Source organism: Limulus polyphemus, unplaced genomic scaffold, assembly GCF_000517525.1.
Source record: "Limulus polyphemus unplaced genomic scaffold, Limulus_polyphemus-2.1.2 Scaffold3469, whole genome shotgun sequence".
Taxonomy (NCBI): Eukaryota; Metazoa; Arthropoda; class Merostomata; order Xiphosura; family Limulidae; genus Limulus; species Limulus polyphemus.
In genome coordinates, this window is record NW_013669079.1 from 47,083 (window position 1) to 61,807 (window position 14,725).

The window sequence follows — 14,725 nt, forward strand, 5'->3', positions numbered from 1 at the left end:
ATTACACTGTACATGTTGTAATGATTATAAGGTAAACAAAATGGTTAAAAAATTAATTAATATTCCTTAACTATTCCTCAAATTAGATCAACACAATTTAATCTCTTCTGACAATGTAATGGTTTGAAATACTTGAACTCTGATAAAGTACTTACACGAGACATTTGAACACTTCCTCCAACAGCTCCCCCAAGGATTATATATCGTATTTTCAGTGCTCCTCTGATTACTCTGGCTACTAGTCCAAAATTTCGAACATGTTGCTGATTGCTGAATCCACCTATCTTTTCAGCTACAAGAAGGTGTTGATGATTTTTTGGAAGAGAGAAAATCTGCAAATTTGAATAGTAGCGAAAATAATTTTTTGACACCACCATCCTCTTTATTTTCAACGAGTTTCTTGTGGGGAACTGATCTAATGTTTTATACAACTTGGAAGTTGGTAATGATCTCACATCACACCTGAAAAACCAAGACAATCAAAAAATAATTTGTTTTTATAATTACAAACAACTAATGAAACTCCTGAGTTTTAATCAGTAAAAAGTATGTACATCTAAAGTATTTCACAACAGTTCTTCAGCATTTCAAAACAAAGACCTTTCTAAGAACCTACCCACTGTACACAGTTTATTGGTTACAGAAGAGCTAAGTACCGAAATATAACATTTTGAAACCTGCATGAATTTTTAGTTTATCCAAATATAACATTTACTCTTATATTATTTTCAGTTGGGGTAATTATACCATTTATACTAAATTCCATTCAAATACCAACATGTTTCATGTCTAGCAGATATGATGAAACTTACAAAATTGTGAAATTATTATTTAGTGCTACAGCAAATGAATGATTTAAGAAAACATACTGTACCCAAAAGTAAATACTAAGGAACTGAGGGCAAGTTAATTTAGAAGACTTTATCAGGCTAAGAAGTAGTGCAAAAATTACACTCCATATCTCTTATGTTTATCTAAAGCATCTAAAGTGTTCCTATAAATGTCCGATACAAATTAATTAAGAAACACTGGTGTAGATGTGATTTTTTTTTTGCATTATAATGAAAGTACAATGTAAAAAAACAGAAAATTAATAAACAGTTTTGTATGAATTTTAAAATTAAAACATAGAAGCAAAAACCTATTAAATAAAATCATTCTATCTTTGAAAGGTATTGTAATGAAATATCACTGTTGCATTCTTGTATTAAAGTTGTGAGATGAAAAACAAATTGTTTATTGTACAATGACAATTCATAGTGGCATGTCCTTATCAATGTTACTAGATTAGATATTTTCTGCACACAAAAAGTATAACTTACAGACCAAATACATTTTGACTTAACGTTATACTCATTAAACTATACAACTAACCTAAAAGTTACAAAGTCAGAAGTATGCAAGCCATGAAGAAATGATGCAAAACTTCAATTTAACGCTAGTGTATAACTGTTAATTTTAAAAGTTAAAAAGTCTAAATAAAACTATAAAGTACAAGTTAACCTGAAAATGCAATTTGCAAAAGCACACTACTTTAGTTTAAACTTTAACTTGGTTACTGACTTACCCAAATCGACCCAGAAGAAAACCTTGAGAAGTCATTCCTTAAATTAAAAAGATACTTGTTTGGGAAATATATATTGAAAAGCTAACTAAGATACACATAAGTTATAATTAACACTTTAAATTCATATTACTATTACCAAATATGAATTGTTAAAAGAGAATATCTTAAGAACACTTTCAAGATACATCCAATCCTCAACCGGCCGATAATATCGCCACCTTTGAACCCGATTTTAACTAAAATTCCCTATAAATATTAAAATAATATTTTGTTGCTGTTGTTTTTTTTACAATGATGGATTAGTGGATAATAAATTAATAAGAAAATTTAAAAAAGTTAAAATTAAAATAAATAGTAAAACGTATATTCGAATAATGACAAACCACATGTAAACATTTCTCAGACACATACTTCCAGTAAAAACATACATGAATTATAAGATTCCAGTCGGTTTGATGAGACTTGATAGTGGCGAAAAGCGTCGTCGGCACTGGATATAACAGGTATAGTATGATTAACATATGATTACACATTCTTCTTTAACTTCAATCATAAGCTCTTAGAAATATATGATTTTCGAAGACTGATTACTGGGATTGACCGTTACATTATAACTCCTCCACTGCTAAAAGTCCTAACATGTTCGGTGACGAGACTCGAACCCACAATACGCAGATTACAAATCGAGCTTCCTAGTCACTAGGCCGTACCGGGCCCTATATATGTTTGTAATGTAACATTGTGGTGTTTTATTCTACTTTTCAAGATCCCCGGTGGGTCAACGGTAAGTTTACAGATTTAAAACACTAAAATCAAATTTTCAATTCCCCGCGGTAGACACAGCTTTGCTATAAAGCACACAAACAAACACTTCAAGTTTTAATATTAATTGTGTTAAATGGATATAATTGATAAAACATTTGAATGGTATATAACCTAAAATTCAGTACTGTGGTACAAAATGTAAAACGTTTTTAACGGGCTAAAAATGTGGTAATCTCAAAGTTGAATCTAGCTCACCGTTATTTAATCTCCACAAAAACTAGAGGTTCGAAGATCTAATATGCAGAAGGATGAGTGTAGAAATTTACCACAGGCGAATTGAAGGAGACAAAACGAATATGAAAATAAAACACTATTTGAAGGAGAGGCAAAGCCACATTAGACTATCTTTTGTCTCCATCGCGGGGAATTGAACCCCGGATTTTAGCGTTGTAAGTCTGTAGACTTACCACTGTCCCACAGGGGGACTGAATGATCGTATTTGTGGCTTTGTGAAGTAAAATAAATTAAAAACGAACGAAATGAATGAAAACTGTATACTGTAATAAGCTGTATTTTCAGAAGGAGGTTCCTATCGTAATGATGATGTAACAATCAAGATACTTTCAAAATATCGAAACACGAGGATACGGATATAAATACGACTAGAAAGTTAGATAAGGGATAGTGAATAATGAATGAGAATTAATTAATCCTAAATAGTTCAGATGTGCCAGCAATCAAAGTGAAATATTTAATGAATAATTATTTGCTCTGAATTAAAATAACTTGTAACATGAAAGTTGAAGTTTTGCTTACCGGTAAAACAAGCAATACGTTTTTAAAAACAAATTTTAGTTTTATCCATAAACAAAATTTTATTTATTTGCTCTGTTATTTAGTTTCTTGGTAATTTACGTATTTCATAATTTAACAAAATTATTTAGTAAGTTAGGTTAGGCCTACAGCTTGCAATCTATATTGAAACTTTTATAATTGAGGCGAGCTACTACTTACAAGTACATGTGGCTGTAAAAAATGTAATAGAAAATACGAAATAAACCAATTTACAATTGCCAGTGGACTGTACTTCACATTATTTTCACCAAGAACTTAACTGGCGACATAAATGATAGAACAAATTACAGCAATACGAATAAACTACAGATAATTAAAATTAAACTGTATTTAAATAACTTTAAATTAATATAACATTCAGGATCAACAAATTGATAAAAAAAAAAAATGGAAACAAAGAAAAAATTTTCACAGCAGATTGATAAAAAAAAAAAAATGGAAACAAAGAAAAAATTTTCACAGCAGACTGTGGCTCATTCAAGTAGAAAACTAAAATATTCTGTCCTCAGTTTGGCTTGAAAGTGTTGTATTTACAATCACAAAGTATTTTATCTTTGTAACTTACCAATCAAGATATTGGATCAAGAGAACCCTTGTGGCATTTGCAAGGTCGTCCTCTATACAGAAGACGAAGTAGGATACAATGGAAATTGGAAACCTACTAGGTATTTTCTACCTCTTACTGAAATTCACCAGAAATTTTAAACATTTTTATGTATAATTAACGTATGAGTAGAACTTTGGTCTTTGGTGGCTAAGTTCATTTTACCCTACATATGTACGTATGGATCATCCAGAAGCGCTTGTGGTATCGCGTGCTCTTTCTGGTAGGAAAAATCTGTAAAGTAGAGCATAGTATGTAAAAGCAGGCAGCAATCTTTTACAGTGGCAGGTCAGGTGATACCTTGAGATAACAGTCTCTCTTGTTTTTCAATGAGAATGATCAATAGTGACGTAGGTAGTGAGTGTGTCTTGAGAAGAATAGCATATTAGAGCTGAATATATAATGACATGTTTTCTCAGTCTGAAATAGGCCTTCAGAGATCTGCAGATTTATGGAAGCTCTAGTAAAGATGTCGTCCTTAATGTACACGCCTGTCTTTTTTATTGTGTTTGAGTATTAAGTAAAATCAAGATAAATCAGTTTAACTCTGCAAAACATTTTCTGTAGAATCTCTCGTTATTTGAAACTTTCACCGAATCTGATATGGAAAACAGTTGATCTGGAAGTACTACAACAATAAAATTATCCTACGAAACAGTAGATAAGATTCTTGACCAGATCTTCTACAAAAATAACCGGATTTAGCTAATTCTAGACCTGAATTAGAGTGATTTGAAAATTTTGTAGACATGCAATATACACTATCAATAGTTATTCTATAAATGTTATGAACATGAAAATAACTAATTTTTCTTTGTTTGTAGTTAAGCACAAAGCTGTACAAAGGCCCCTCTGTGCTGTATCCACCATTTAGTTAAAATGATCGAACTTTATCATGACCCTAGGAATGTATTTATCTTCTAAGGTTAAGACTTTTATCATGTAATACATAAACATATTTACAATATACTTGGATGAGGAATTTCTTTCTTTTTTCTATTTAACAACCAACTAGCATCTCTGTAAGTCTATAGAACTACTCGACCTTGAAATTACAGAACTAAATAAAAAAGTTACCCTACTTAAATATAAATACATTGTTTATATTTTAATCCTCCAAGATGAGTTTGTTTTGGTAGTTGTTACTCACATAGCTACACAATAAGTTATCTGTGCTGTGCCAAAATACGGATATCGAAACCCGATTTTTAGCGTTGCAAGCTTTCAGACTCACCACTGAGCGACTCGGGGGGCATTTTCAAGATATATTTAATTGTTATTGAGTAACCTACATGTCAATTTGACAGAGATGTCTTTCAGGACTCTGCTTATAGTTTAAGTGTTGTCCAATTTAACTTTTTTAACTATCTCACAGGAAGTTAAAAACTTTACTGTATTTTCAGACTATCATTCTTTAGGCTACATTTGTTTGTCATTCAGTAAAGTATGTAGTACATTACAAAAGTTCTAACTTTCCTTAAGTTTTTGTACTTATTAACGAGAACTATTTCACAAGAAATTATCACAAACAAGGGCACTGTTACAACCACACACGCATTGTACTGATAAATGTTTTTTAAAAAAGGTTGTTCATAGTTTCTTAGTACTCCGTTAAATGTACAACTTTAACATGCCATAAAAATTTATTGTGTTCCTATAAAATTCGTAACGGCAAGTATGTGGTTGGAAAGTCATTATGATTACATTCTTCAAGTTTTTTGTAAATTTGTTTAATATTCAAATATTCTTTGTTTATATGATTGGTCAGTCTTTTCACTAGGTATCATTTCCTCACACAGTGAACTTCACTAAGAAAGTTGGTAGTTCATTTTCTTGACAACAGAGTTCTGATACTCCATTTTTGTACTTTTTGCACTTTATTTGCTGTTTCTGCATCCTGGGTTAAAAACAAATGCCTGTAACATTAAAGCAAACCATGCACGTGAATTTGAAGACTGATTAATGACACCACTTTTTCCTTGAACTTCTGAGCCTGCAAACCATGTATAGTTACCTATTTTTAAAACACTTGAATGGAGAATATTCTTATAAGACATTGCCCATTCATTAATGGTATTTTACACTGTGTGAAAATGGAACCATGACATTTGCTACAAATAATTAAAATTACTTTTTTTTAATAGTAACTAATTCAAACTTCCCTTGAATCTGAATATATTTTGAAGTATTTTCTGTTTATTAAATATTTTCATGTTAGAAAATCAAACTACATTTTTGTCAGAGAATAAATGTTGATAACTTGAAGTGTTTAATTCAAAGTTATTTTGGCTAGATAATACTAGATCAGTCATTGCATGTCTAAAATTTATATAAGTATTAATAATTCAATGTAAAATTATAGTAGTAGACACTGAATTAACAGTCTTGCCCTCTTTATAAGTTTATCTTATTACATTTGAACATTCAAAATTGGCTATATTTAAATCCCCACTCAATTCTGTGTACTAAGTTATGTCGTGAACAAAAGATTCAACAGAATGTTGTTGTTTTTAAACTAAAGGTTTGGTTTATTTTGAACTTTGCACAAAGCTACAGAGGGCGATCTGTCCCTAATTTACCTGTTATAGACTAGAGGGAAGGCAGCAAATTGACACCACCCACCACTAACTCTTAGGATACTCTTTTACTAATTAATAGTGGGATTGACCATCACATTATAACACCCCCATGGCTGAAAGGGCAAGTACGTTAGGTGATGAAGATTTGAAGCCATGACCCTCAGGTTGCGAGTCGAGCACCTTAACTACCAGGCCTTTAAATCAAAGAAGATTGATTTACAGGGTTTACGTACTTGCATATTCAGTGAATTTACTGTTACCTTTTTCAATATAAAAACATCTCACTCAATACTATGTTTCACATCTTTATCACCCATCTTAATTAAATAAAAATAAAAGAAGGAATGGATAAGATTAACATATTTATTTGTTAGATAAACTTGGATAACTGAATCATCAAATTATTTTTAAATACAATTCTGTTGTCCATGTAGCAAGAGGTGGGATTTTTTTGCCGCAGTTCATAGATCAGCTCCGAGTTTTTTTTATCAAGTACAAACTATTATCTCATAGCTCTGTCATCTATTGACCTATTTGAGATGTTTTTTTTTTTTATAACTACAGTTTTAGACTCCGGAGGTCAAACCCTTTTGATTTTTGTATTACCATGCTCAATGTCTCATAGATTAATTTACTCTAATTCTGTCTAAAAGAATTTCAATTTGAGGGTAGGCTGGTAGAGACCCTGATGAGTAATAAAATCGAATTGGGTATACTCGCACACAAAAATATAGCTAATAAAAAGGGGGGAAAAAAAGTTCCTAGATTAATTTACTCTAATCCTGCCTAAAAGAATTTCAAGTGCCATGGCTATTGAGGATTCCCTCTTGTTTTTCTGTGAACATCAATGATTGCAGCGTTCATTCTACTGTTAACAAACCTATGTTGATAAACAGTCTAGAGATAGATAATAAAATAACCGTAACACTGGAAGGGTGTAAAAAATGTTTTATTCAGAGACTGTAACCACAGAACAATCCATTACACTGAAATACATATAGGTCACTTTAAAAGCCACTAAAAACTTTGTTTCTTGAAGAATCTCTTTTTAAAACATTCAAGTACGCCTTATAAAAAAAAAAAGATAAAAGTTTTGATAAAATGATACAATAAGTGAGTTTCAACTGTGTGCATGGAAACATTACAAACAGCTAATTTTGGCAGTGATGTTGTGGTAAAGCATGCAATAACAAAAGTATACAGATAAAAATTTTTACAGTTAAAATAAAAATTCCAAAGTTATGGTTAGTTTCCATAATTATTACAGCAACACATTAAATATTAACTTTAACATTTCTGTGATAGCTATACTTAGACGGAAGCTTTTCAGTGTCATTTTACAGATGAACACTAGTAACAAACGATAAGTCACATTCACAGTGATATCATATTTTGTAGTTTTTACACAAATTGATGGTGATGCCTGTTTTATTGTTGATGTTTTGTTAACACTTACTTGTATACAAATCTTATAGTTTGTACTCTTTGTAATTTGTAATAATTACAAAACAATTTCATAGAAAACATTTAATTGCATTTAGATAGAATCCGCTTACGTAACTGCAGCTTCGAAGGATGTTAATCAAAAAATGCCATGATGATCTTGGAATTACCAGATGAGGTATGGTTAACGTAACCACAAACAGAGCAAGAGTACTTACATAAATATATATATATATATACATTTTTTTTCTTCAACTTTGCTTTTTCAGATAGGCGAGACAATAAGGATGAAAGAGATTTCACACAAAATACTTTGAGTTCTTCATTCTAAGTGGTGATGTAGAAAATTAAGTGAAGACCCAGCAAACAACAAGCTTGTTATCTGTCACACTGTCAGCTTTTAAGGATAGCATAAATCAGTATGCTTTGTATTATTAAGAACACACAGCACTAAGTGTTGTTTTCATCTTTTAAACTGGTAATGTGAGAGCATATTTTCAAGGCTGGACCAAGTTTCATGTTCATTGCTGACATGAGATGATCCTCTTTCAGCAACATCAGAGCCTGACCATCAATCTCTTGAGAGCGGAATTCCTCAGCATAGTCTGAGCATCCTGGAAGTCCATTGACAAAGTCAAACACCTCCTGAACCTACGATGCCAAAAAAAACTATAACTATGAGCTTCATAAACTGATGCTTAGTTTTCAAAAAATTAACTTGAGAAGAAAAAGATCTGTCAAATAAATTTCAATCATAAAATATTTAGTACAAACAAACGTACACTTAACTCTGCTAAGTAGTTTCACAATGCCTAAAAATGTTTATTGAGTTGTTTGAACATTTTTGTGCAAAAAAGAAATTGAAGTGTGTGTGTGTGTAACAAACTTTACTGCCCCTTTTATTACGAATATGTAATTTTGACCTTAATAACATTCTACGCTAAATCTAGAAAAACTATTTACTATAGTATATAGTACTTTTCTATATGCCATAATAAACACTTTCAACAATAAGACATTTTTCAAAGTATCCTTCTGTTAATTATGACAAACAATAGTGAATATTTCCAACAATAAAACGTTTTTAAATGTATATTCCTGTTAACCATGAGAAACATAAGTTAATACTTTCAGCAATAAGACACTTTGAATTTATTCAATCTTTCATTAATCATTAGAAACATCAATTATCAGTTCCAGCTTAAGTAGACAGAAAAGACAAAGTTCCGTTAAGACTTTTTCTCAAGATGAATGTGATTCCATTGTTCTATTAGACAAGTGTGATATTTTATTCGTTGCTTCTAATGAACAAACTCTTTTAAAGTTTGAATATTTCTTGCCATTATGGACTATTAACCCATTCGCAATGGGCTCAGTATAATATACACGAGTTAAGTATTTATACTATAACATTTAATGCAGTAAGTGTATCTTCACAAAATTTATTAGACTTTTAGTAAAGGTTACGAGTCTTTCGTATACACAAAATCAGATATTTTAATGACGTATTTTTATTATAGATTTGTTTGTTAAAATATTGAGTCTGTTTCATTACCAGTCCAAGTGCGAAGTTATTTTTTTGTTATAACGAAGAAACTATTGTTCGTCCCAAAAATCTCAAATATTATTTGTGTAATCTTGAAAACCTCCTATATACATTTCAAATGTCTGTTTTAAGTTAAACTTCATATTTTTTCTGTTATTTTCTCTACCCTAACAATGGGGTCTGTCAATTTGACCGGCCTCGTAACCACAATAAAAAATTAGGAAATAAATTTAAATTATGCTTTTTTCGTTCTAGAATGACTACATATTATAACATGAAAACACAAATGTCTAGACTAAATAGCTTAAATCTCATAGCATTATGCACTTATATATATATTTATTATTTTTATTATATTGGCCTTCCAGCCGTGTCTAGCTAACAATACAGACATTACAATGATGCGGTGCGTGTGCACTCATGATACTGTATCAAATAATATAAAACTAACCTTTAGTCTTTACGAAATGACCTGTCTTGGATGTGTTTCAGTGGACTAGTATTTTGTAAAATACAGCCACATTTCAATTATTATACATTATGTATGTATATACATTGATACTATTTACAAATAAGTTCTTAAACTTACTTTTCTTAAAACACAGAACAGTAAATAAAGAAGTAAAGCAAGCAATTATCTCTTCTAGTTACGACCTTTGTACTCGTTTGCTGTTTGTCGTAGGTTGCTAAGCCTTATGAAATTTCCCACATAGAGGGTGTGAAAGTAATTTTTTTCATGCTCTATATTTACATTTTAAATAAACAAAAAATAAGAAATTACCATATCGTTACCATAAAATTCCACTATAATTTATCAAGGGTAGTAACAGCTGTATTTGGGTCTAGAAAAATTGGAAATTTCAAGCTCACTAAAGACTTACCTTATAATTTGAAATAATGTGTGAAAAGAACGATATTAACATAATAACATGTCAAAATGGCTGAGAGGTGGGTACTGTGTTTGATTCAGTACATGAGTAATAACTTAGCATATAGAAAAGATAAGAGGTTCTTATTTTATATTTTAGCTTGTCAGTATTGGTAGTTTGAGTTCCTAATTTGTACAAAACTATAGACTTTGTATTTTGACATCACAAACATGTAATTTGAACCAGTGTTGCATTCAACATACCACATGACACACAAAAATCAATGTTTAGCTGTGTTCTTTTAATATTTACTTTTTAATTAAGAATTTAACTAAAGTATAATAGCAAAATCTGAATTATAATCTACAATTTGATACCAAACTTATTGACATAAATTCATAAAATAGTAGTTCAATAAAATGTTCAATGTAAGTCAACAAATGACATGACATGGCCTTTGACACGTGACCTGTCGCAATAGGGTTAACCAGAACTAAACTTAATGTTTAGTTTCATTAATCTTCCGGCCCAGATGAGTCAATATTTTAATACAGAATATTCTATTTATTTACCCTTGTTGTGGTTAGCAGTCTATATGATAAACTAGATTTAAATATTAATTTGTTACTAACTTTTTATTTAATTTATAATTACCAGTTACTATTTATCCCATGCTTTGGCTGCTAATTTGCGTTCATTTTCAGTGGTATAGTGTTATATGGTAGAAAGAGCTGGGATTTAAACTTGAGTTTTTGTGTTAGTGTGCCATCAGATCTTCCCGGATCTCACCAAGGTTTAAAAGGCAGATTTCCTTTCTGTTTGTCTGGCCTCTCACTCCAGATGAGTGGACAGCAGACAACAAGAGGATTCAGGTTCAAATCCCAACTCCTCCTACCACATACATTCCTTTACAGAACTTACCTAAAGACAACAACTGAAATTTACGGTTAAAAAAGAACAAAAAAACAACAACAAAACTGGTAATTATTGATCAACATAATTAAAACTAGTAAGTTACTAATTAAACTTAGGTGATGATCTAGGATACAAAACACAAAAATTATTATTAGTCAACCACCACAGAGTTGATTAAACCACAGTTTAGACGATTTATAGTGATACAGGTAATTATATGTTTAAACTCAATTCAAAGTCTTGAACTGTATTTGTGAACCAATGTTTCCTCAAACATTCAAAATTAGAATTAGAGTTTTTTTATTTGATACATTCTCAAGTGATAGTGGAACTGATCGTCTTCAAAGTTTTAATAACGAACAACAGTTTCTAAGATTTTATAAATGATGTTGATAATAAAGATAATTATTACCGTCCATTTTAATGGATTTTTGTTTCCAAATGGTGCAGTGTATGGCAGGTCAACTTCCATCTCTTCTCGATGACTGGATGGAGTCGTGGGAGACATAGAACTCTCGGGTCCAGAGGGTGTATCAGTAGTTTCTTCCCCTTCATTCTCTTCTGTTCCTTGTTCAGCTTTTCCAGATCCCTCGCTTTCTGCTTCCATTTCAATTACTGAGTGATCAGCATTGTTCAATTCTTGATTCTGTTGCTAGGATAAAAGGATATTGTTTGAATGTTCATAAAGTTAAGCAAAAAAAATATGAGAAATTACAGTATATAAAAACTGAACCATTCTGGTAATTATGGTTTACTTCGTGAACATTTTGTGAGAGAAGCATGCATAAAATTTGTCTAAAATATTGCTCAAAATGTTAGTTCAAATTGTAAAATTAAAGAAGATTTTTTCAGAGAAGAGTATCTGCTAAATCGTTTGAAATGGATCAATAAAACACGTGTACAGAAGGATCATTACAAAACCACTGAGTACAGCATTTGCTCAATAATTTCATCCTCTAACATAATTAACTATGCAATATGGAATATTAGAACCCATCTGGTCAACATGTGCTACCACATGACCTTCTTGGACTGCTCCTGCTACACAGCTGTTTCATCAAGTTATGGAGTATAGCAGGCCAGTTCAAAAACCTCATTTTAAACACCGCCAGACTAGGATGGAAAGACACCAGAAATAAATATCAAGTACAGTTTGAAATAATTTCCAAAATGAATGGATGGTAGAGTGAAAACCAAACTATTCATCTTGCTGCTCGGTTAAGAGGACCAACTTTGACACCTTCCACCAGTCCACAGATCAATGACATCATCTTTCAAAGTATGTTGGTGGGAGAATGGCCAAGTGTTTAACTTCAGAGAAGACTTCACCAGATGTAAGTCAACTTGCTCGAGGGTATAAAGTTCCTGTTGAAATCACTTTCAACGTATCTCCCGGGAATGAAGCCACCAGATGGATTCTCTCAACCATCTACCTTAAAAGAATTCTCCCACTGACAAGATCCCACGTGATGATCATCACATCTTTTAAATTTAGTCTGACTATAGCATATTGTTGTAGCTCACATTATTAATCTAGACATTTCTTAAATATTGCATTGTTGTTTAGAGTGAAGTTTAAGGGCATGGCCTCAATGTCTAAAATTTTCTCTAAAGTTTAAAAAACAATCTGAACCATGTATAAAAAGAACATTAGGCTAATGTGTTCACAAGTCTGTTAGTTAATTAGTAATCTGTTGATGACTTTGTCAGTTTGTCTGTCAGCCAGTTAGTTAGTTTAGTACTGTGATTATTAGGTTTGTGTTCTGATGACAAAAACAGAGATGTGAAGAATTTCTGTTGGATGTAGTTTATTAATGAAGTTTGGCATGCTGGTGAATGATGGTTAATCTAACTGTGGAATTTGAAGTTGAAAAAATAAAATGTTTTTGTTATTATTAATTGGAATGATTTGTCCATTTATATTTCTAGCCTGATAATTCTAAAGTATCCACTCATTAATATAGGTTATTGCAACAATATTTTCATAGTCAGGCTCAAATCTAAAATAGAAAAGTTACGATCAAGTCATTATTTTGCTAGTAACATCAGTACTTTGCTACTAATGTCATTATTTTGCAAGTAACATCAGTACTTTGCTACTAATGTCATTATTTTGCAAGTAACATCAGTACTTTGCTACTAATGTCATTATTTTGCTACTAATATCAGTACTTTGCTACTAATGTCATTATTTTGCTAGTAACATCAGTACTTTGCTACTAATGTCATTATTTTGCTAGTAACATCAGTACTTTGCTACTAATGTCATTATTTTGCTACTAACGTCAGTACTTTGCTACTAATGTCATTATTTTGCTAGTAACATCAGTACTTTGCTACTAATGTCATTATTTTGCTATTAACGTCAGTACTTTCCTACTAATGTTATTATTTTGCTACTAACCTCATTATTTTGCTGCTAACTGTCAGTACTTTGCTACTAATGTCAGTACTTTGCTATTAATGTCATTATTTTGCTGCTAACGTCAGTACTTTGCTACTAATGTCATTATTTTGCTACTAAAGTCAATATTTTACAACTAACTTTAGAAAGTAACTCTCAGTTTTTTTTAACATGTGATAAAGGCAGTTAATAAACTCACCCATTCAGCGATATTGTACGACAATCGTCCACTTTGAGATTTTCTCCATCCTTTCCTTGCTTTGTAACCAATCTTCTTCTTCATTACTTTACCTAACAGGTGAAAGACAAAGCAAGTAATTTCATTACAAGGAGACTTATTCAAAATTCAACATAAGTAAGTAAGTTAGAATCTTTATCAAGATCTCTCTGTGAACAGAAGAAAAAAAAATATATATTTAAGATTAATCTTATTCAAGTTGTCTATTTATCGAACAGAATCAACAAACTAAAACTTTAGTTGGAAAACTAGTGTAACCAAAAACTTTCTATGGATGTGAAAAACAGTCAATATACCAGAACTTAAGTTTAAAGTTTGTTTCTAGTTTACCAAAATCTCTCTAGAACAAAGCACAGAAACCAAAATTTTCCTTTGAAGTTAGTGTTATTCAAGTTTTTGAAAAATTTATAATAATATTTTAATCAACCTACCTGTGACAGTCACAGGCTGTTGATCAGGTGATGGAAAGAGAGATAGCCGTTTAGAGCAGCCTACATTGTAACGCTTGGCACAAGATGTAGAACAAAATCTTTTCGACCTTTTAAACTTGGACTTCGGTCCTAATTTACCACAAAACTCACATTTGGCTATTTCACCAGACCCCTTGAGTGATTTATCTTTGTTGTCCAGTAACACAACTACAAAGGAAAATACACAGAAAATGGTCCTAAATTATCAAATAACTATTCAATTAATTTAATTTTAATGGGCTTGTATATTAAAACAAACCTTAAAAGCTAACAAATTATGAATATACTTATGCATCTTAAGGAATCGAAACAAATAAAAAACATTGCATACAATTACACAGCTGTGTTGAGTCATTCTTTCAACATTTTAGTAATCATTACAAAACAATCTAAATATGAATTGTTGCTTTTTAAACAATATTTTATAACAGAAATATTTATTCTTTAGTCATTCCACACTGCATCAACAT

General features: G+C 31.1%; 2 protein-coding genes across 2 annotated transcripts in view; both read right to left on the reverse strand.

Moving 5' to 3' along the window:
- Positions 1-1,782, reverse strand: part of LOC106469406 (dynamin-like 120 kDa protein, mitochondrial) — a 45,221-nt gene extending 43,439 nt beyond the window's left edge. Inside the window, 2 exon segments of the mRNA XM_013929896.2 lie at positions 156-462; positions 1,568-1,782. Coding sequence (XP_013785350.2) covers positions 156-462; positions 1,568-1,602 — 342 coding nt within the window. The 5' untranslated portion in view covers positions 1,603-1,782.
- Positions 1,783-7,303: 5,521 nt separating this feature from the next.
- The window catches only part of LOC106469407 (polyhomeotic-like protein 3), a 70,504-nt gene continuing 63,082 nt past the window's right edge, over positions 7,304-14,725 (reverse strand). The window contains exons 8-11 of the mRNA XM_022397921.1: positions 14,217-14,423; positions 13,747-13,838; positions 11,556-11,795; positions 7,304-8,464 (exon numbers count right to left, since the gene is read on the reverse strand). Coding sequence (XP_022253629.1) covers positions 8,264-8,464; positions 11,556-11,795; positions 13,747-13,838; positions 14,217-14,423 — 740 coding nt within the window. The 3' untranslated portion in view covers positions 7,304-8,263. The remainder of the gene's footprint in view (positions 8,465-11,555; positions 11,796-13,746; positions 13,839-14,216; positions 14,424-14,725) is intronic.